Below are 23,243 nucleotides of genomic sequence, written 5' to 3'. Positions count from 1 at the left end.
CAGGAGCTGAGATAACTTGACTCTCTTCTCCCAACTCCTCACCCCACACAACGTTTATTTGTGGCTTTCACTTCAAGAATTTCCCCTTTGTTATTTTTGCCTAGGAGAGCAAAAAGGCAGCTCCTCTCCCTGCACACAGAGAGGCGGACGTCGATCACTTCCTAAAACTCACTGAAAGTGAAACCTAGTTTGAGTCCTTATGAGAAATCAGGAATTTCAATTAAAAGGGAACAGTTGGCAAAGCAAAACAATTCTTTCACCTGTTGGGACTTTCCCGCACAGATTGAATAATCTCTGGTTATTTTAGCTGTCTTGGCAATAATCAAGACCAATCAGCATGAAGGAGGGAAAAGGCTTAGTGTATAAATGTACACTGGGAAACACTTTCTCTTAGACACTCCTCAATCTCTCCCAGACATCCAATAATAATAATAATAATACAGAAGAACCTTCACTCTCATCACCATGAAGGGAACCTGGGCTGTCGTCCTTTGTTCATTGCTCCTGATTGCAGCTGAAATTCAAGGTAAGTGGCAGCAATATCACAAAAGACGAGTAATACAGTGAGGGAGCCAGAGGTGTGAGTCACTGGAAAGCTGTATAGAATAAATGCTTAGAAATTACTTTTGTTGGAAAAATGTGATCTGAGTTCAGGGTTTGTGTTCTACTGCCGCTCGCAAACATCTGTCCGCTCTGCTTGTTTAGAAGGTGTGTGTTGTCCACACAGGACTCGGACTGATCAGCTTGTATGTAGCAGGGAAATGAATATGACAGTTTTCGGCAGGCTTGGATTTCTGCCCAGACTGTCCCCTAGTTCGTAAGGCTGTGAAATCAGCCTCAGTCTATCAAATTCTGTCTTGTTTTAATCAGCAGAGGAAGACAGTTTGGGCCTGATCCAAAGCACAGTGAAGTCAGTGGGAACTTTCCCACTGATTTCAATGGGTGTTGGATCAGAGCCTTTGGGAGTAACAATGATTTTAGTTCCAACTGCTCATTCACTCCCATCACTTTTACACCGGGGCGATCCTGTTTTCCATTGACTCGTGTGAGAGCAGAATCAGGCCCTCTGACTTCAAAATTAATGAGATGAAGGCAAAAGAGTGTAGCGTTTTTTGTGACATTGTCCTAACGTAAATATGCACATGGAAACATTGCAGGACAAATTACTCTGCAGCCCTGAGGATGAAATGGAGTGTTTTCAACCACTCCTCTTCCAACTTAAATATATTTTATTGAAGACATCACAGGTATCTAATATCGTTCTAATCTCTCTCTCTTCTGGGCCCATTTCTATTAGGGCAGCTGACCTCGGGACAAGGACGTTGCAGCTGCACAGGGAAAGGTTCTAATTTCATTCAGCAAAAAGACTTAGGAAAAATAGAAGTGATTCCCAAGAGCTCTTCCTGTGACCATATTGAGATCATGTGAGTAATGACTTAACCATTCAGCTGTCACCACTCAGTGGGGCTGCTTCTCGCAATAGCAGGAAATATGGGGATTTCCCCCCCTTTAACGTAACCCCAGGTTCTGATGTCCATCTCCGTATTACAAGCAAAGCGAAGTGCAATGAGGCTAGAGACGAAGGCCCAGATCATTCACTGGTGTGATCAACACAGCTTCATAGGCCTTGGCTACACTTGCGGATTCACAGCGCTGCCGCGGCAGCGCTGTGAAGCTCGAGTGTAGTCGCGCCGCCAGCGCTGCGAGATCTCTCTCACAGCGCTGCAAGTACTCCACCTCTCCGAGGGGAATAGCTTGCAGTGCTGCGAGCGAGCGTGCAGCACTGCAGGCGCTGATTACACTGGTGCTTTATAGCGCTGCACTCGCTGCGCTCCAGGGGGGTGTTTTTTCACACCCCTGAGCGCAGCAAGTGCAGCGCTGTGAATTGCCAGTGTAGCCAAGGCCATAGACCTCCATGGAAATACACCAACTGAGCACTAGTCTGGAGGGTTGGATTCTCAGGGCTTGGTGCCTTGTTTAGACATCGACACCAGATCTGAAGAGGAGCATTTTGCACTCCCTTGGCACAGGGGCCAATGACTACACAGGTTGTAATGAATCAGGCTCTGAGGCTAGATGGGAACCTAGATCCCCACTTGCTGGGTGCATAGAAATACATTAGGTAGATCCTCCTAATGCTTTAGCTGATTTGAGGTTTTTGGATTTTATATTCGCTCCCAGCTCATGGGACAATGTAGCGTATTACTCAGCTCACCGAGGGCCAGACTCCTGCTATTCAGACCCTGATCCCAGATAACAAAGACAATGGTGACCTTTCCATTCTATGGAAATTAATTCTGTTTCTGGGGTGACCAGACAGCAAGTGTGAAAAATCAGGACGGGGATGGAGGGTAATAGGTGTCTATGCAAGAAAAAGCTGCAAAAATCAGGACTGTCCCTATAAAATCGGGACATATGGTCACCCTATCTGTTTTGCCTTGGTCATTTCAGTGCGACAATGAAGCCCACTGGAGAGCAAAGATGCTTGAACCCTAATTCCAAATGGCTACAGAAGATGATGACAGCCCTCATCAACAAAAGGTAGGTTTCCCATCCATCTGCAGGGAAAAACTCTCATGGGCTTAAGAGCTCACTTCAGTCTCATACATAAGTGAGATCCAACTTCGGGCCTAATTGATGGTCACTGCAGTCTCACAGCCTGTGCCTGCCCCACTGCTCACAGCGTCCTCAGAAACCTGCATTGCAACTCCAGAAAATAGCATATTTTTTGGGACACAGTATAAGGTATCTGGGATATACATAACCCCCCTTGCAGTAATAGCCCCCCCTGCTTCACGCAAAAGAGCAGGTCAAATGAACTGCATTGTTTCAAAGGGAAAAACAAGTTGGTTTAAACAGCCTGTGTGTCTCAGACTCAGTACTACACTCACTTGTGCTGAATTTTGGGGCTCTTTATCCATGGGTGGGCTTCAAGAGCTGGGAAATGCCATCCATGATGTCTATTGAGAAATCACAGATTCCTTTAGGACCAGATTGTGCCACATTTACCCTCACTGAGAAACACCTTACTCCACAAGTAATCCTATAGAAAGCAAAGGGACTATTCACAGAGTAGGGTGCCAATCAGCTTAACAGTGGCAGAATCTGGTCCTTTGAATTTAACCTACTGTTCTACTAAGTACTCGATGGCCCTGGTTCTGATGTGACTTAAACTGGTGTAAATCAGGAGTAAGTCCAATGGAGTGGCACAGCGTAAAGCTAGTGTGAGAGGAAAATCAAGCCCTTCTGTATGTGAAATCCCGAAAGAAACATTCTAATGAAAGGATAAAGTTCCCACTGTGTTTTATTTTGACAGGTCTTCAACAAAGCACTCACCGGTAAAGGAGAAGAGCTAAAGGTCACTTCAACAGCGCTTCAGTCTCCCTCTCCAGAGAGCAATGAACTTGTCTGTTTTCTCCACTTGGCTCTACAGCTTTTAAAATACAAATGCTGCAGCTGAGGCAAGTTGTTCCCAACACAAAATCGTTGCATCCATGAAGGTAACATCTGGGTTGTGACATCATCTCAACACTGTGATGGAACATCAGCCTGTCACGGCAGGACATGTAGTGAGGCATCTGTAACCTCATAATCCTACTGGTAAACCAGTGACACTAAAGGCCCAGTTTGTCTTTGGGGCCTCCTGGTGGCTATAAGTGGTAAGATTGCTTCTGCTTATCTAATTAGCAAATATTTCTTTGAGCCACATGGATGGGTTATTATATTATTATAATCATAACTCGGAGATAAAAATATTCTCAGGTAACACATCCTAAGAATTCCAAGTATCAGAGGGGTAGCCGTGTTAGTCTGAATCTGTAAAAAGCAACAGAGGGTCCTGTGGCACCTTTGAGACTAACAGAAGTACTGGGTGCATAAGCTTTCGTGGGTAAGAACCTCACTTCTTCAGATGCAAGTACAGCTTATGCTCCCAATACTTCTGTTAGTCTCAAAGGTGCCACAGGACCCTCTGTTGCTTTTTAAGAATTCCAAGTTATTTTTTCTAGCAGGTTAGAAATTAATGTAATTCTTAGATATACATGTTCCATGTTAATTTATATAATATCACATATGATTGTTGTTCTAGGGTATGTGAAACATTTGTCCGTAGGCTTTATAAATAAAATTGAAGAAGGATTGTAATCTAAAACTAACCACACTCTGGGTTTAACTGATGTATAAACATTTATTACATAGATTAAATGCATCTGATCATTAGGAAATGTAATATAACAAATGACTGTAATATAATATTCACAAACATTCCTTGTGTTCGATTTCTTTTTTAAAGATAAACCAATTAAGTGAATAAAAGATACTGAAAACTGTAACAGCTGCCTTGGAATTTGTACTATGTAATCATTCATCACCTGAAATGTCATTCATAGTGCTAGATATATTTATAGTTGACTAACTCCATCAGAGAATTAATGCTAATATCCTACCATATTAATTTGATAAAAATACACATATAGAAAGCTTGATGTTTGCGTACATTCATTCACACTACAATGAACCAATATCCAACCAATTGCACTTTCTCAAGTCTTCCTCCTACACCTCTAACACCAAAACTGCCCCCCATCCCCACTCATCTACTTACCTTTCCCTGTCACCCCAAGGAAAACCCTGGAAGAATAGATAAGCATTGCAGCGTCAACTGAAGGTCAAGTCGACACATTTGGTCTTCGGCAAAGCGGGGCGGGAAAGCTAGTGCCACACTGGAGGGCACCTCCCTGAAGAGGCTCTGGGCCTGATTCCCATTTACATTGCGGCTCTTTGCCTTGGTGTGGCAGCGCGAAGGGGCTGAGACGTGCATCGCTGGTCTGTGACAGAAAGGAGCTGGTCCCAGAAGAGCAGCACAGGGGCCCCGATCCTCCAGAGTATTTAGGTACCTAATTCCTACTGATTTCAGCAGGAACTAGGTGTCCAACACCTTAGGGGAACTGGGCCTTCCGGTCCCAGCTGGAATCCCCCCTCTGCTGGCCAGGGACAGCTCTTTCCCTAATACAACAAATTCCTATTAACCGGGGACACTTTAATGAAGCATTCGACACCTATCACTGTGCTTGCCCCAAGGAGCCCCATCTCTAGTGCTGGCCTTGCTACCCAGCACCCTCAGCAGCACACAGATACTTCCCGGAGCTTTGAAAGGGGAGGGGCGCATGCCTGCAGGGCAGCAGAGATCAAAACGCTGAGCAGAGCAATCAGGGCAGGCATGTGCGATACTGGCGGAAGCCAGTTCTGTGGACAAAAGAATCAGCAGTGTCTCCACTGGCTCTTTGTCGACAATAAATGGAGGGGAAAAGACAAAAGTCTCTCCTAGGAGTGGAAGGTTTTCTCACCAAAACTGGGCATTTTCCCCGACAAAAGTCCCATTGAAGTGTGTACGCTCTTCAGGGCTGGCCCACAACATTTTGGCATCTGAGGCGGGGAGCTCAAGTGACGCTCCCATGGCCCCTCACTTGGGTCAAAACTTTGAAAGGTCCCAATTCTGCCTTCTTCCTGTTCTACTCCTCTCATGGTACTGCTCTGCTACCTACAATAATAAAGGAGAACTAACAACTTAAAATGTCTTGTTCAAAAATTTTAAGTAACACTTAACTTTCGGGTTTCAGAGTAGCAGCCATGTTAGTCTGTATCCGCAAAAAGAACAGGAGTACTTGTGGCACCTTAGAGACTAACAAATTTACTTAACTTTCAAATGCCTGAACAGCAAATGTAACTTTTCTTGTCTGCATAGTAAACACTGGCATTTTTATCTGTTTGAATAATCAAAGTGGTGCTTTCCATGTCTTCTTGGTTGCAAAGATTTGAACTGGTTCCTGAAGGTCCACAGTCTGGGCCAGCTCATGCTCTATTGAGATGTTGCAAGGCCAACCAGCCTCTCTTGTGTCATTGTGGAGCGTAGATGTGGTTTTATTAACTTCAGCTTGCATTCTCCACTGGCACCTGTCACAGGAAGTGTTAGAAGTATGCGCAGAGCAACAAAAGATTTGAAAAGAGGGTGGTCATTTTATTTGTGCACAGATATTCCAGAACAGCCTTTGGAGTTGATCCTGCTGAAATGTACCAACAGCCCCCAACTAAAACCTCTCCAGCGCATCATCAAGGATCTACAATCTATCCTGAAGGACAATCCGTCACTCTCACAGACCTTGGGAGACAGGCCAATCCTCGCTTACAGACATCCCCCCAACCTGAAGCAAATACTCACCAGCAACTACACACCACACAACAAAAACACCAGCTCAGGAACCAAACCCTGCCACAAACCCTGGTGCCAATTAGGTCCATGTATCTATTCAAGGGACATCATCCTAGGACCTAACCACAACAATCACACCATCAGGGGCTTGTTCACCTGCACCTCTACCAATGTGATGTGATATATGCCATCATGTGCCAGCAATGCCCCTCTGCCATGTACATTGGCCAAACCGGACAGTCTCTACACAAAAGAATAAATGGACACAAATCTGACATCAGGAATCATAACATTCAAAAACCAGTAGGAGAACATTTCAATCTCTCTGGTCACTCAATAACACACCTAAAAGTGGCAATTCTTCAACAAAAAAACTTCAAAAACAGACTCTAACGAGAAACTGCAGAACTGGAATTAATTTGCAAACTAGATACCATCAAATTAGGCCTGAATAAGGCTCTGATGGGTCATTACAAAAACTAATTTCCCCCTACTAATTTCCCCCTACTGTTACTCACACCTTCTTGTCAACTGTCTGTAATGGGCCACTCCCTTACAACCTCAAAAGTTATATTTCCTCCCTTGGTATCCTGCTGTTAAGTGAATTATCTCGTTAGACTGACCTCACACTTGGTAAAGCAACCCCAGCCTTTCATGTATTTACACCTGCTCCTGTATTTTCCCCTCCATGCATCTGATGAAGTGGGTTTTAGTCCACGAAAGCTTATGCCCAAATAAATTTGTTAGTCTCTAAGGTGCCACAAGGACTCATTGTTCTAGCCCAAAAGGAATTATTTTGGGGAAGTTCTATGGCCTGCGTGATACAAGTCAGACTAGGATCTGGTCTACACTTAAAATTTAGGTTGGCATGGCTACATTGCTCAGGGGTGTGGATTTTTCACACACCTGAGTGATGTGGCTATGCTGACCTAACCCTCCGTGTAGATGCAGCTAGGCTGATAGAAGAATGCTTCCAGAACAGCCTTTAGAGTTGATCCTGCTGAAATGTACCAGCAGCCCACAACTAAAACCTCTCCAGTGCATCATCAAGGATCTACAACCTATCCTGAAGGACGATCCCTCACTCTCACAGATCTTGGGAGACAGGCCAGTCCTTGCTTACAGACATCCCCCCAACCTGAAGCAAATACTCACCAGCAACTTCACACCACACAACAAAAACACTAACCCAGGAACCAAACCCTGCAACAAACCCCAGTGCCATGTCTGTCCGCATATCTATTCAAGGGACACCATCATAGGACCCAACCACATCAGCCACAGCATCAGGGGCTCGTTCACCTGCACATCTACCAATGTGACATATGCCATCATGTGCCAGCAATGCCCCTCTGCCATGTACATTGGCCAAACCGGACAGTCTCTACACAAAAGAATAAATGGACACAAATCTGACATCAGGAATTATAACATTCAAAAACCAGTAGGAGAACACTTCAATCTCTCTGGTCACTCAATAACAGATTTAAAAGTGGCAATTCTTCAACAAAAAAAATTCAAAAACAGACTCTAACGAGAAACTGCAGAACTGGAATTAATTTGAAACTGGACACCAACAAATTAGGCCTGAATAAGCCCTGGATGGGTCATTACAAAAACTAAATTTCCCCATACTAATTTCCCCCTACTGTTACTCACACCTTCTTGTCAACTGTTAGACGTGGGCCACCCTCATTACCACTATAAAAGTGATTTTTCCTCCCTTGGTATTCTACTTTTAATTGAATTGTCTCGTCAGCACTGACCCCCCCACTTGGTAAGGCAACTCCCATCTTTTCATGTACTGCGTATATATACCTGCTACTGTATTTTCCACTCCATGCATCTGATGAAGTGGGATTTAGCCCACAAAAGCGGATGCCCAAATAAATTTGTTAGTCTCTAAGGTGCCACGAGAACTCTTCGTTGTTTTTGCTGATACAGACTAACACGGCTACCACTCTGACTCCTTGTGCAGTATCACTGAAAATATTGCCTTGTAAATTAAACTAAGTAGAGAGTATACAGTCTAGGTGGAGAAGTCACAAAAGCCAATAGTCCGGTGGAATTTGTTTGTCTTTGCCGGCTGTTCCCTTTTCATTTAAATGCCTGTTTTCTCTTCAGAACAGTAAGTAGGTTTCACTTCCCGTCACTCTTAGGAAATTAACAGCCCGCACATTGGATGTGTGCAGGGAGCTGTCTGGGTAATCTCAAAAGAGAAACTAACCCATGGGGATTTCTTAAAGTTAAAGCCGCCCAAAATATTTCAGGGGTGGGACAGAGAAAACAGAGTTAAATTATCTCAACTCCAGTCCCTTAATCCTAAATGTGAGTTGACTCAGTTTTGGGGGCTTTTAAATATTAACAGACATACTGCACTTTTTTCCTATTAGTATGTCCTTCACACTTGCATGGAAGTTGTAGTGAAAACTTTGGTTCATGTTTCCGAGCAAGATTCCTAAGAGATATGAAAAAAACAGGGCACCCTTAAAGGAGGGACAGGAGCTGAGATAATTTGACTCCATTCCCCCGACTCCTCACCCCACACAATATTTATTTGAGGCTTTCACTTCAAGAATTACCCCTGTGTTATTTTTGCCTAGGAGAGCAAAAAGGCAGCTCCTCTCCCTGCACACAGAGAGGCGTGCATTGATCACTTCCTAAGACTCATTGAAAGTGAAACCTAGTTTGAGTCCTTATGAGAAATCAGGAATTTCAATTAAAAGGGAACAGTTGGCAAAGCAAAACAATTCTGTCACCTGTTGGGACTTTCCTGCACAGATTGAATAATCTCTGGTTATTTTAGTTGTCTTGGCAATAATCAAGACCAATCAGCATCAAGGAGGGAAAAGGTTAGAATATAAATGTACACTGGGAAACACTTTCTCTTAGACACTCCTCAACCTCTCCCAGACATCCAAGAATAATAATAATAATACAGAAGAACCTTCACTCTCATCACCATGAAGGGAACCTGGGCTGTCGTCCTTTGTTCATTGCTCCTGATTGCAGCTGAAATTCAAGGTAAGTGGCAGCAATATCACAAAAGACGAGTAATACAGTGAGAAAGCCAGAGGTGTGAGTCACTGGAAAGCTGTGTAGAATAAATGCTTAGAAATTACTTTTGTTGGAAAAAAGTGATCTGAGTTCAGGGTTTGTGTTCTACTGCCGCTCGCAAACATCTGTCCGCTCTACTTGTGTCTAGAAGGTGTGTGTTGTCCACACAGGACTCGGACTGATCAGCTTGTATTTAGCAGGGAAATGAATGTGACGGTTTTCGGCAGGCTTGGATTTCTGCCCAGCTGTCCCCTAGTTTGTAAGGGTGTGAAATCAGCCTCAATCTATCAAATTCTGTCTTGTTTTAATCAGCAGAGGAAGACAGTTTGGGCCTGATCCAAAGCACAGTGAAGTCAATGGGAACTTCCCACTGATTTCAATGGGTGTTGGATCAGAGCCTTTGTGAGCAAAAATGATTTTAGTTCCAAGTGCTCATTCACTCCCATCACTTTTACACCGGGGCAATCCTGTTTTCCATTGACTCGTGTGAGAGCAGAATCAGGCCCTCTGACTTCAAAACAAGACTGATAACACAAAAGAAATTCTCAGCTCTCAAAGGAAGAGGTTCAGAAGGGCCTAGTGTAAACAAACTAACGAGATCAAGGAAAAAGTGTGTAGCACGTTTTGTGACATCGTTCTAATGTAAATATGCACATGGAAACACTGCAGGACAAATTACTCTGCAGCCGTGAGGATGAAATGGAGTGTTTTCAACCTCTCCTCTTCCGACTTAAATATATTTGATTGAAGTCATCTCAGGTATCTAATATCCTTTTAATCTCTCTCTCTTCTGGGCCCATTTCTTTTAGGGCAGCCGACCTATGGAAAAGGACGTTGCAGCTGCGTAGACAAAGGTTCTGATTTAGTTCAGCCAAAAGCCTTAAGAAAAATAGAAGTGATTCCCAAGAGCTCTTCCTGTGACCATGTTGAGATCATGTGAGTAATGACTTAACCACACAGCTGTCACCACTCCGTGGGGCTGCTTGTCGCAATTGCAGGAAATATGGGGATTTCCCCCCATTTAACGTAACCCCAGGTTCTGATGTCCATCTCCGTATTACAAGCAAAGCAAAGTGCAATGAGGGTAGAGACTAAGGCCCAGATCATCAGCTGGTGTGTTCAACACAGCTTCATAGACCTCCATGGAAATACACCAACTGAGGACTAGCCTGGAGGGTGGGATTCTCCAGGGCTCGGTGCCTTGTTTAGTCATTGACACCTGTGCACAGCGGGGGCACAATGCTACCAAATATGAATAGGAGCATTTTGCACTCCCTTGCACAGGGGCCAACGACCACACAGGTTGTAGGGAATCAGGCCCTGAGACTAGATGAGAACCTAGATCCCACTTCCTAGGTGCATAGAAATACATCAGGTAGACCCTTCTAATGCTTTAGCTGATTTGAGTTCTTTTGATTTTATATTTGCTCCCAGCTCATGGGACAATGTAGCGTATTACTCAGCTACTGAGGGCCAGACTCCTGCTATTCAGACCCTGATCCCAGAAAACAAAGACAATGGTGACCTTTCCATTCCATGGAAATTAATTCTATTTTGCTTTGTTCATTTCAGTGCAACAATGAAGGCCACTGGTGTGCAAAGATGCTTGAACCCTAATTCCAAACTGGTACAGAAGATGATGACAACCCTCATCAAGAAAAGGTAGGTTTCCCATCTGTCTGCAGGGAAAAACTCTCATGGGCTTAAGAACTCACTTCAGTCTTATACATCAGTGAGATCCAACTTTGTGCTCAATTGATGGTCACTGCAGTCTCACGGCCTGTGCCTGAACCACTGCTCACAGCGTCCTCAGAAACCTGCATTGCAACCCCAGAAAATGGCAGATTTCTTGGGACACAGTATAAGGTATCTGGGGTATACAGAACCCCGCCATTGCAGCAATAGCCCCTGCTTCATGCAGAAGAGCAAGTCAAATGCATTGCATTGTTTCAAAGGGAAAAACAAGTTTGTTTAAACAGCCTGTGTGTCTCAGACTCAGTACTACACTCACTTGTGCTGAATTTTGGGGCTCTTCACTCATGTGTGGGCTTCAAAAGCTGGGAAGAATGGCCATTCATGATGTCTACCGAGAAATCACAGAATCCTTTAGGACCAGATTGTGCCACATTTACCCTCAAAGCAAAGGGACTATTCGCAGCGTAAGGTGCCAATCAGCTTAACAGTGGTAGAATCTGGTCCTTTAAATTTAACCTGCTGTTCTACCAAGTACTCGATGGCCCTGGTTCTGATGTGACTTAAACTGGTGTAAATCAGGAGTAAGTCCAATGGAGTGGCACAGCGTAAAGCTAGTGTGAGACGAAAATCAAGCCCTTCTGTATGTAAAATCCTGAAAGAAAAATTCTAATGAAAGGATAAAGTTCCCACTGTGTTTTATTTTGACAGGTCTTCACAAAGCACTCACCGGTAAAGGAGAAGAGCTAAAGATCACTTCAACAGAGTAATGAGATTTTAGGATTTCAGTGCTATAGGCTCCCTCTTTGAGCCACACGGACAGGTTATTATATTATTATAATCATAACTACGAGAAAAAAAATAATATTCTCAGGTAACACATACTAAGAATTCCAAGTTATTTTTTCTATCAGGTTTGAAATTAATGTAATTAATATTAATTTATATAATATCACATATGATTGTTGTTCTAGGGTACGTGAAACATTTGTCTGTAGGCTTTATAAATAAAATTGAAGAAGGCTTATAATCTAAAGCTAACCACACTCTGTGTTTAACTGATGTATAAACGTATATAGATTAAATGCATCTGAAATATAACAAATGGCTAATATAATATTCACAACATTCCTTGTGTTAGACTTCCTCTTTTAAAGATAAACCAATTAAAGTGAATAAAAGACACTGAAAACTGTAACAGTTGCTTTGGAGTTTGTACAATGTAATCATTCATCAGCTGAAATTTCATTCATAGTGCTAGATATATTTACAGTTGACTAACTCCATCAGAGAATTAATGCTATTATCCTACCATATTAATTGATAAAAATACACGTAAAGAAAGCTCAATGTTTGTAAAACAATATCCAACCAATTGCACTTTCTCAAGTCCTCCTCCTACACCTCTAACACCAGAACTGCACCCCATCCCCACTCATCTACTTACCTTTCCCTGTCACCCCAAAGAAAACCCTGGAAGAATAGATAAGCATTGCAGCTTCACCTGAAGGTCGACACATTTGGTCTTTGGCAAAGCGGGGCCGGAAAGCTAGTGCCACACTGGAGGGCACCTCCCTAAAGAGGCTCTGGGCCTGATTCCCGTTTACACTGCGGCTCTTGGCCTTGGTGTGCAGCACAACGGGGCTGAGACGTGCGTCCCTGGTCGGTAACAGAAAGGAGCTGGTCCCAGAAGAGCAGCACAGGGGCCCCGATCCTCCAGAGTATTTAGGTACCTAATTCCTACTGATTTCAGCGGGAACTAGGTGTCCAACACCTTAGGGGAACTGGGCCTGCCGGTCCCAGCTGGAATTCCCCCTCCGCTGGCCAGGGACAGCTCTTTCCCTAATACAACAAATTCCTATTAAGCGGGGACACTTTAATGAAGCATTCGGCCCCTATCACTGTGCTTGCCCCAAGGAGCCCCATCTCTAGTGCTGGCCTTGCTGCCCAGCACCCTCCTGGGCCCCTGCGCTCTCTGCCTGTAGGGGGCGCAGGCAGCTCCCAGCAGGCCAGACTCCGAACAACGCACGTGCGGTCGCTTTTGTAACAAGTTTGTCCCTCTGCGGCTCCCTTGGCTTTGGAAGCCAAGATGGCAGCGCCCAGTGGTCGCCCACGTGGTTGTTCCGGGAGGGGCAGAGCGACTCGTAGGCGGTAGCGCCCCGGCTCCAGCAGCCATGTCTGGCCGCAACAACAACAAGCTGCCCAGTAACCTGCCCCAGCTGCAGAACCTGATCAAGCGGGACCCGCCGGCTTATACCGAGGAGGTGAGAGAGCGGGACCCCCGCCGCCGGGAAACCCTCTTTCCCTTGGGGGGCCCGGAGGGCAGTGACACCGCGTGTTGTGCCCTGCGGGTGCCAGAGAGGGACAAGGCGGGGGAGTTAATATCTCTTAATGGACCAGCTTCTGCTGGTGGAAGGTGCCGACCGGCTGGCGAGCTTCACAGAGCTCCTCTTCAGGTCTGGGGAAAGTAACCAGAGTCACCCCCATTCAGTGTCACTTCCACAGCGCAATCCCCCTGCCCCCAAAGGGCTCTATGGCCTTGCTCTCAAAGGGCGTGTGTACCTGGCGATAACTAGTTGGACGATGATGGGAATGAAATCCTAGTGGTGACGAGGCACTGAGCTTCTCAGCTCGGCTGGCTACATGGAGGTGTCTTGTCTGCGCTGCCTGGAGTTAGATGTTTTGATGTAAAAACGCCCCTTTCCCCCGTTAAGATATAGCTGCCTTCACCAGAGATGGTGGCATATAAGGCAACACGCCTCCTCATTCATTTTCTCACATGGAGCTGGACTCCTTGAACTCAATGTGACTTTACATGCTTCAGATTAGGCATGTGCTAAAGCATCAAACTGAACCTGGGCCTTAGCTCTGGCTAGACACCTTTTTTTGCCAGCAATTTAACTATTTTAGTTAGGGGTGATACTTTTACTGATAGAATTGTACTGGTATAAAGGTGCCTTATGCTGGTGTGATTTATTTGTTTTCCTGTAGGGGACTAGCTATGCTATTATGAAGCACTGCTGTACTAGTATAACTGCATCCATACTGCGAAGTCTGTACTGGTATAGTTAATGTGGTACAACTTTTGTGTGTAGATCAGTGCCTAAGAGAGACTTTAAAAATTGCCTTAGGGCTTGTGTACTCATGGAAGTATTAAGGAACAGCTATTGCACCTTATTCAGAGTTGTGGTACAAGCATTGGCGAGCCCTTAAACTGCCAACTTGCCATCATTTAGGTTCTTAAAAAAGCTAGAAGTAACTTTATGCCAGTCCTGAATCCCCTTACCAGTTCTTGTAGTCCTACAATTGCCTATTTCTTTTTACAATAAAAACTCCCCTCTGGCTACTGAAAGTCCCACCCAGACATCTGAAACTGACCGACGATAGGGGAGACATCAAAACTGACAAGATGCTTAGGGTGAATCTACACTATCCTGCTACATCGGCTTGTTGGGTGAAGATGCTCTACGCTGATAGGAGAGCGCCCTCCCATCAGCATAATTACTCTACCTCCACAAGAGACGAAAGCCGTGTTGTCGTCAGGAGAGCGTCTCGTGCCGACTTAGCGCTGGTGTGGACAGCACTTAGGTCGATGTCATTTGTGTCGCTCAGGGGTGTGGCTTTTTCACACCCCTGAGTGACATAAGTTACATCGACTTAAGTGGTAGATAAGCTCTAAGTGTTGTCAGATGCACAAAGAAGAGAAACTGTAAATATATTTCTACTCTCTCGTTCATTTCACACAGATCGGTGTTAAAGACGGTTAGCCCGTTGGCATATGCATGGTCAAAGATAGAGTCTATGCCAATGGAACAGTCATGTTGACCATTAGCTTTGGGGTGCGGGAACTGTTCTGTTTGATCCTTGATGTTAAACACAGCCATTCTCCCAATGTACACATGGTCAATAGGTCTGGATACCTTCCTCGCTGTCCCATCTCCCCTGTGGTTAGAGGTTGATTTGAAACCAGAATTTTAAACCTCAGGAGTTCTCCACACAGCGATGATAGTTTAAAGTGGCATTATGCAACACCCGTCTCCCTCCTGCCTGTAGGCAATGTGCATGCATTATACCTGCACCGCAGCTATTTGTGCTTTATCGGCTTCTGATGCATGCTTTTCTGGACGGGGACTGTGCTCGGCTGCTCCCCAGTCCTGCAAAGACTTAAGCATGTGCTTGACTGCTCACAGTGCATCAAATCTTTGCAAGGTCAGGGCCTGGGGGTCCGTGCAGTTTCTAGCACAACGGGAACCTAACTTTGATTGGTTCCTCTGTGCCCCATTGTAAATATTAATATCTCACCCTAATAAGAGACGTACTCCCATCTCAAGTGGATTAACTGTTAGTCACATCACTGAGACACTTGAGATGTATCACCAAAAGCTGCTTGGCTTGAATGTCGCAGGGAAAATGTAATTATATATTTAAAGGGACTCAGTGGCATTTCAGGGGGCATGGAGCAGCGTTGGTCGCACTCCCCTTCAGTACCCTACCCAAGCTGGGGAAGCTAATGATCAAACCAGCAGACCGTTGTCGATGATTAATCCTGGTCACGTGCCGCCTGAGGCACGTTGCGCATACACTAAAAAGAGTGCCGTTTCGAGGGGATTGTCTGACATGAATGGGTTTCTAAGGGCCTGATCCTGTACCACTGAAGTCACTGAGAGTTTTGCTGCAGTTTTCAGGTGGAGCAGAATGGGGGCCTTGGATCTCTTGATATTGAGAAGCTATCTTATCCAGTAATGACAACTAAGAGTGAAATGCCATATTTGTGTGTCAGTTTCTCCAGCAGTATCGTCACTACCAGTCCAATGTGGAGATTTTCAAACTCCAGCCCGATAAGCCCAGTAAGGAGCTGGCTGAATTGGTGATCTTCTTGGCACAGGTAAAATTCTGTAATTCTAGGAAAAACAAACACATAGAACTATTAAAGATGGCCTGCAAAACCTTTCCCCCCAATGAAATAATTGTAAGCTATATACAGATGCTCCATATAGCTAGGAGCAGGTGATAAATAACAGACGAAAAGATTTTTAATAATATATTTTTTTTAATTTCCATTCTCCAGTGTTGCTTTCTGTGGATTACAGTATAAAATGGTAAAAGTAAAACATTTTAAAAACTGAACTGTTTGTTTAAAAAACAAACAATAACCCAGTTAAATACCATTTGACAGACTACATTGCTTCAGCAAAATTTGTAATAGGTGTGTTGTTTCAGAATGATTCTGGAACATCATAGTGATGCCAAATGGAACTTGTTACTCATAATTATCTTATTTTTGGAATGGGTGTTGCAGATCACCTTTAAATGCATCGAACATACAGATTTTACAGCACTCTTAATCCTTTAATAAAGAAGTGAGCTTTTATGTAGGTAGTTAATGATAGAAACTTCAGCATTCAAAGATATACTGCACATCAACAAAATTTGAAAAAGTTAGTCGTCATTTAATGTATATTTTTTTAAGGGTATTTTTTTTATATATCAGATACTCTCAGGGAAATATACCATTGTTACACTGTTAGAGTTTATTATAGCGACTTCAGTAAAGATTACTTTTTTAAACAGGTTGGGCACTGCTATCCAGAACATCTTGTTGATTTTCCACAACAGCTGAAAGAACTGCTTTCTTACAACCACACCGTTTTGGATGCAGATCTTCGAATGGTAAGTCTGACATTTAAAGCACTGATGTTTATTGATAAGGTCTTTAGGAGGATTCTGTACAGAATTTTATTTTACAGTATAAGCAGGGGCTTACATTGTCCTAAGTGACTTAATTTTGTGTGCCTCAGTTTTTCAGTGCCCAGCTTTCTGAATATCGGACTCCTTCAAGATGCCTCAAATTGGGTATCCAAAAATCAAGGCCAGAGTGGTCCTGTTGGTAGAGAAGTGGTACTCTGGTTTAGAGGACCATCACAAAGTTAGCAACTCGGGGCTCCAGTAGCACATCTTTTCCCAGATCCTTCAAAGACTAATACATGTGCTTAATGTACTGTCTTAATGTACACAACTTAATGTCTTGTTGACTTCTCTGGAACTACTTGTTGTGTGTAAAATTAAGCATGTGTAAAAGTCTGAGCAGGATTTGGGCCTGACTTTTATTTATTTATTTTGGTAGATGAATAATAAATGCTCTTGTCTCAGTCATTTTCAAATTGTGATTCTGGTCACTGCTTCTTTGTTGCAGACATTTTGCAAAGCTCTGATCTTATTAAGAAACAAGAATCTCATAAACCCTACAAGTTTGCTGGAACTCTTCTTTGAACTCCTGCGCTGCCATGATAAACTTCTGCGAAAAGTAAGCTGCAAAATAAGAATTGGTTTTATGTCCTTGGTGAGCCTCTTGTCGATGTTTTTCCCTCTCTTATGAGAAGGAAGCACAAGTAATTCAGCAGCACCAGACAGCCTGTTTGCTCTTCCCAGTAGTTGAATATATAACCTGATTGTAGTTCTGTTGGTTCCACTAGCGAAGATTTTAGCGTATTTGGGCTTTTAGCAGCTTGAAGTGATTGTGACCAAATATTCTGGAGATGGACACTTTGTTCAGTTCTCTGCGAGTCGTTGCTCTCGTGAGCAGAGAGGTGGCTAGGGACATTTCCCCTCTTCCCCCCCCCCCCCCCCTTCTTACACTCTAGCCCTTTGTGCTGGAAAAATCCTTGCTGGATCATACGGACAGGCAGTTCCATTGTATATGTGAGCGCCAAACTGTCCTTCGGGTGAATTGTAAATTTCTTGATTGCAACTCCCCATCTCTCCTGCCGCCCCCCTTCCCTCTTCTGGAGAATGTCCGATTAAGCTGGTAATGACTCATTAGCACTTTGCTGGCATGCTAGGGTGTCTTTGTCTCTGAGAAATTGGTTTGTGGACGTTACCCAGAACTACAACATGTTTCAGGAACAATCATCATTTTACATGCAGTGTTGTTGCACACATTTTCACCAGGAACATAATATTCAGCAGACTGAGTTTTCAAATGAGAGCTCACAAGGCGTACTTTGTACAAACTATAACATCACCATATAAAAGTGGTGAGCGTGGGCTAAAGCGCGTCATAGGTGTACTAGGAATAAACATAATTACATTGATTTAAAAATCAGCATATCTGATCTCTCTTGGAGACACTGGATAATTGTCTAGGCATAAGTTAGAATTTCTGGAATAGAATTCAGGAGTTTATTCCTAAAGTTATGGGATAGACACTCCTATTCACTGAGGACTTTTCTGTTGTAGGTACAGTACCCAAACAGGAACTCCTGAGTTCTTTAGGGAAACTTGTAAATGAAAAGCGCTGCTGGCCATAAACATATTTAAATGCCTTCCTGGTTGCAGAAAGATTTATCACTAACTGAAAATGGAATTGACTGACTGACTGTCGTAAGTTTGATTCCAGTCAAAACTTAGCTGAATTTGTAAAAGAAATTTCAGCAATACAAGAATTGTTTTTATTACAGCTATATTTGATGTTGTTGTTCAGTTCTCTATGATCCCCATTCTGCAAAGACTATGGTCTTGTCTACATAAGGAAATTGTGCAGAATAGTATCAGAGGGGTAGCTATGTTAGTCTGGATCTGTAAAAAAGCAACAGAGAGTCCTGTGGCACCTTTAAGACTAACAGATGTAGTGGAGCATAAGCTTTCGTCAGACGAAATGGGTATTCACCCACGAAAGCTTATGCTCCACTACATCTGTTAGGCTCGGTCTACACTACCCGCCTGAATCGGCGGGTAGAAATTGACCTCTCGGGGATCGATTTATCGCGTCCCGTTGGGACGCGACAATCGATCCCCGAATCGGCGCTCTTACTCCACCAGCGGAGGTGGGAGTAAGCGTCGTTGACAGAAAGCGGCAGAAGTCGATTTTGCCGCCGTCCTCACAGCGGGGTAAGTCGGCTGCGATACGTCGAATTCAGCTACGCTATTCACGTAGCTGAATTTGCGTATCTTAAATCAACTCCCCCCTGTAGTGTAGATGTACCCTTAGTCTTAAAGGTGCCACAGGACTCTCGGTTGCTTCGTGCAGAATAGTTATTCCACATTAACTCCCCATGTGAACGCTCTTTTTCTCCTTTTGTGGTTTAACTTAGGGTTTGTCAAGACGAATAGTATGCAGCAAGCTAGGGTGTAAATCTACATTGCATTAGTGTGCTGTCTGTGTGGTCCCTGCTACCACACACGAAAAGTTCCCTAGTGCACATTGACCTGCTCTGCTTTGAAACAGGACTAGATAAAAGTGCGCTCTGGAACTTGTAGGGTGTGGTAGCAGGGTCTGCAGTGATAGTGTGTGGCAGGCTGGTGCACTGTAAATTTATAACCCAACTTGTCACCCGCTCACTGTTCATCAAACCGTTATTTCACTTTGGAAGTGGATTAAGCTAAAGTGCAAAAAGTCACTCAGTGCAGAATAGGAGTGTCCCCACGGGGGATTAGTGCAGCATAGCTATTGTTCTTTAAAGTCGCACAGGATTGGGGCCAATTACTTTTTTTTCCTCTCCCAACTGTGGCTTTGGAAAAAAACATGTCTGCCATAGTGACTGGCGCTCTCCTTGCATGATAGTACGAATGGGCTTTAGGAAATGAACTTTGTCGGCTGCCGCGTGTAAATACTTCACTTTACTATACATGTCACTGTTTGTTTACAGACTTTATATACTCACATTGTGACAGACATCAAGAATATAAATGCTAAACACAAGAACAATAAAGTGAATACAGTAAGTATGCTGGCTTCCAGGTTTACTTTGAATGAATGCTTTTTATTATGAAAACTTTTTCAAACTCGCTCATCGTTTTCCCAATTTCTTCTTCTTCTTAAGACACTGCAAAATTTCATGTATACTATGTTAAGAGACAGCAATCCTACTGCAGCCAAGATATCTCTGGATGTTATGATTGAACTATATAGAAGGAATATTTGGTGAGTTTGATTGCACGGAATTGGTTCTTGATTATTCTGGGGCAACCCAGGATGGATAAAAATCGATGATTTAAAAAAATATAGACTTTTTTATTTAAATTAAATGAAGGTTTATTTTTAAAAATAAACGTATTGGAATTTGACAACCTTTAAGGCCTAAATGTACTGTAATCTATTACAATCATTTAAATTAAACACAAAAAAATAATATTAAGAAGTACATCTTTGCTGCCTAATTTTAAAGAAAGTCAGACCACTGCACTGGTGGAAGTCACTGGCTAAGCACCTGGAACCAGAGTTTGTTGAGCTAACCCAGCTTTTGACAGCAGTAGCCTCTATTGCAGGTACTGAGAGACTATTTTCTTCTTTTCATTGTATTCAGCTAGTTCAGGTCAATGACTACTTTATTCAAAGTTAAGAAACAAATTGGGAGTTGAAAAAGCAGAAAAGCTTGTTTTCCTCTTCCAATCTATGAATAAAAATGAAGTGGGAGAAGATGAGATCTACTAGTTCTAAAATCTTGAAAGACATGGTGGCAATCAATTCAGTTCACTAAGTAAAGGTAATACTTTTTTAGTTTAATAAGTCAGTTAGTTTTAAATGCAAAACATGTTTTGATAAACTTTCTGATCAACTTTTTTCCTTTTGTATCCAGCATGTTCAAGATGGCTTTAACGAATGAAAAACATTTTAAAATGCTATTTTTGTGCATATAATTGCTTAAATAAATGTGTATAGAGGTGTAGTGCAGCTTCCTGGTTAGAAAAAAGAAGCATCAAGTGTGGTGTAAAGGCTATATTTTTGTTGCAAATCAACATGTTTTAATGGTTCCCAACCAATAAGAATCCATCATTCTTTCGGAAAATAACTAAAAAGTACAAATGCAAAACAGGTTTAAAATTGATGATTTAAATCGAGGTTTTCTGCTTGCTGATCTCAGTCATTAAAATCTGTGATTAAAATTGCTTTGATTTTAAATCGGTGCACCCTGGGGCAATCCATTTGTAGTGTGGTTGTACTGTGTTTTGTAGAACACAATCTAGAAGGGCAGAAATGACCAAGAGACTTTGCAGGAGAAGGTGCACAGGAAGAATCTTAGACGTTTTCCTTTGAAGAACAATAAACAAGTATACTTGTACATATACATGCTTTCTTGAGCCTCTCTATTGATGCATTAAATCTTGAATATCGTTCTGCTGTATAGTAAGTCGTGAAGTCCAGCTGTGGCTGATGTCCAAGCCCTTGTGTACACTTGCGGCAGTGTGTATAGTGCATGTAGGTCCATGCAGTGGGGAAAGGCTGCTGGCAGTGAGGAGGTAGCGGGACACTACACTGCTAAAAATATCAGTGTAGACCTGGGAGGCACCGCTTGGGTGTGTTGAGAGATGTGTAGGGTATTTCCCGAAGTTTCTGGCATGTTTTGTACTCTACTTGCCTAAGCGGTGCCTCCCCAGTGACACTGCTATTTACATCCGTGCTAGCTGGGTGGGCCCTGGCTGTTTTCTACACGCTGCTGCAAGTGTAGGTGTACTTCAAGAGAAGAAATAGGATTTGCATGGCTAGTATTAGAAAAGAAGCCTGTACATTGATGCTACCTGCTTGGTGAATTCACGTTTTTAGGAGTGAGTTGGTTTTCTGAAGTAAAAGCAAGCGCTGTTTTGAATAAGCAGGGGGCTGGGTAAGCTCCAAGATGGCAATGTATTAGAAGAAGAACAGAACTTCGAGTATTAATGGAGTCGCACAGATGTTTATTGATTCCACTGCTGCCTGAGTTCTGGTGCTGCTGCTCTCGGCAGATGTTTCACCGTGAGGAATAGCAAGGGTGGATCTTCATTTGTTTATTGTTTTAAGTTCTAATTATCCCTAAGTGTGTCTCGTGGGGGGGGGGGGGGGGGGGGGGAGTTGTCACCTAACTTGTACCCCCCCCTTTAACCTCTTGGTCCTGCCATGGAAATGAACGGTACAGATAAGAAATACTGCTCCCTTTAAGCATTTTCTGCCTCTTTGGGATCTCCCCAATATTCTGCAGGGGTGGTTTGCACAGCCCTTCGTTCTTTATTCCAGGCAGCGTTCCTAGGGACTTCAGCAGGAGTTCAGCCCGACTGTGCAGCAGGACTGGCTTCTATAGAAAGGAGAGATAACAACTGGGGCATTAGGCGAGTTGGCAGAACATGTTTGGGCTTCAGGAGCTTTGTTCACGTGTTGATCTTGGATATGCCATGAATCCGTTGGACAGGCAGGCAGATAAGTCATGCACTGCCGCAATGGGTTTGCCAGTTCTAGAACAGCAGTGTAATAATGCCTCTGGTACAATGGAGGGGAAAGAAATATTGCAATAGAGTAAACAGCGGGAATATTTGGAATATATAGATGACCATCTTACTTATACACGCATCAGCTTTAAGGCCAGAACGGACCATCATGATCATCTAGTCTGACATGGGCCACAGAACCTCACCCATCCACTCCTGTAATAGGCCCACGACCTCTGGCTGAATTACCGAAGTCTTCAAGTTATAGAGAATCCACCATTTACTCCAGTTCAACCCAGCAAGTGACCAGTGCCCAATGCTTCAGAGGAAGGGGAAAAACATCCAGGGTCTTTGCCAATCTGACCTGGGAGAAAATTCCTTCCCGATGCCCCACATGGTGATCAGTTAGACCCTGAGCATGTGGGCAAGACCCACCAGCCAGATACCTGGGAAAGAATTCTAGGTAGTAACTCAGAGAGGGCCATGTAGTGCCCCATCTCCAGGAATTTGGGATATTTCCTACCAGCAGTTGCAGATGGGCCATGTGCCATTGGAGGGAATGGTATGATGAGATTACCTGTATCCTACCTTCCCCTTTTAAGGACAGGGCTTTTGCAGTATTGCTAAGTTGCTTTATAGGTATTCGAGACTCAGCTCAAATTCAGTTCAGGACCTACAATATTTATAAACCTCTTTTACAGATTGTTTCAAACCTTTCTGTAGCTTTTGTAATGAAAGCCAAATCTCTCTGCCTTTATTTTAACAGGCAATTTCTTATCACTTGAAGTAACTTTTACTGTGGGGCCTGCTATTACTTTTATTGGTTCATCTTTGTTGTCAAAATGAAATTGTGTGTTCTTCTCAAGTGTGAACTTACCCAGAAGCATATATGCTTTATCTATCTCGACCTGATGATTTTTGTGTAGGAAAAATGACAACAAATGGCATGGAGAAACATCAGCTCTTGGTTTGCGTTTGAAATCACTGATGGTATGATGAAAGCAGCTAGTATTGTGGGATTTCTTTCCAGTGAATCTACTTTGCATTACATCTACCATGATGTCTTGTTCTGCAAAATCATCAAACTTCTTGGTGAAGGTATATTAATGTTTTG

The 23,243-nt window shown here is 43.4% G+C and overlaps 3 protein-coding genes across 3 annotated transcripts in view; all 3 read left to right on the top strand.

Annotated features, from left to right (window-relative positions):
• The first annotated feature begins 395 nt into the window (after positions 1–395).
• LOC128838287 (C-X-C motif chemokine 10-like) lies at positions 396–4,322 on the top strand. Its single transcript, XM_054030346.1, has 4 exons — positions 396–526; positions 1,298–1,424; positions 2,452–2,541; positions 3,317–4,322. Exons 1-4 carry the CDS (start codon positions 466–468, stop codon positions 3,354–3,356), a joined length of 318 nt encoding a protein of 105 aa, XP_053886321.1. The 5' UTR covers positions 396–465; the 3' UTR covers positions 3,357–4,322.
• Positions 4,323–9,098: 4,776 nt separating this feature from the next.
• On the top strand, positions 9,099–12,133 carry LOC128838636 (C-X-C motif chemokine 10-like). Its single transcript, XM_054030994.1, has 4 exons — positions 9,099–9,232; positions 10,075–10,201; positions 10,838–10,927; positions 11,669–12,133. Exons 1-4 carry the CDS (start codon positions 9,172–9,174, stop codon positions 11,691–11,693), a joined length of 303 nt encoding a protein of 100 aa, XP_053886969.1. The 5' UTR covers positions 9,099–9,171; the 3' UTR covers positions 11,694–12,133.
• Positions 12,134–13,093: 960 nt separating this feature from the next.
• The window catches only part of SDAD1 (SDA1 domain containing 1), a 30,854-nt gene continuing 20,704 nt past the window's right edge, over positions 13,094–23,243 (top strand). Inside the window, exons 1-6 of the mRNA XM_054030766.1 lie at positions 13,094–13,221; positions 15,738–15,842; positions 16,529–16,627; positions 17,151–17,261; positions 19,603–19,674; positions 19,777–19,877. Of these exons, the coding sequence (XP_053886741.1) occupies positions 13,132–13,221; positions 15,738–15,842; positions 16,529–16,627; positions 17,151–17,261; positions 19,603–19,674; positions 19,777–19,877 (578 nt within the window). The 5' untranslated portion in view covers positions 13,094–13,131. The remainder of the gene's footprint in view (positions 13,222–15,737; positions 15,843–16,528; positions 16,628–17,150; positions 17,262–19,602; positions 19,675–19,776; positions 19,878–23,243) is intronic.

This window comes from Malaclemys terrapin, chromosome 5 (assembly GCF_027887155.1).
Source record: "Malaclemys terrapin pileata isolate rMalTer1 chromosome 5, rMalTer1.hap1, whole genome shotgun sequence".
NCBI classification, from domain to species: Eukaryota; Metazoa; Chordata; order Testudines; family Emydidae; genus Malaclemys; species Malaclemys terrapin.
This window is presented reverse-complemented; position numbering and strand designations above follow the sequence as displayed.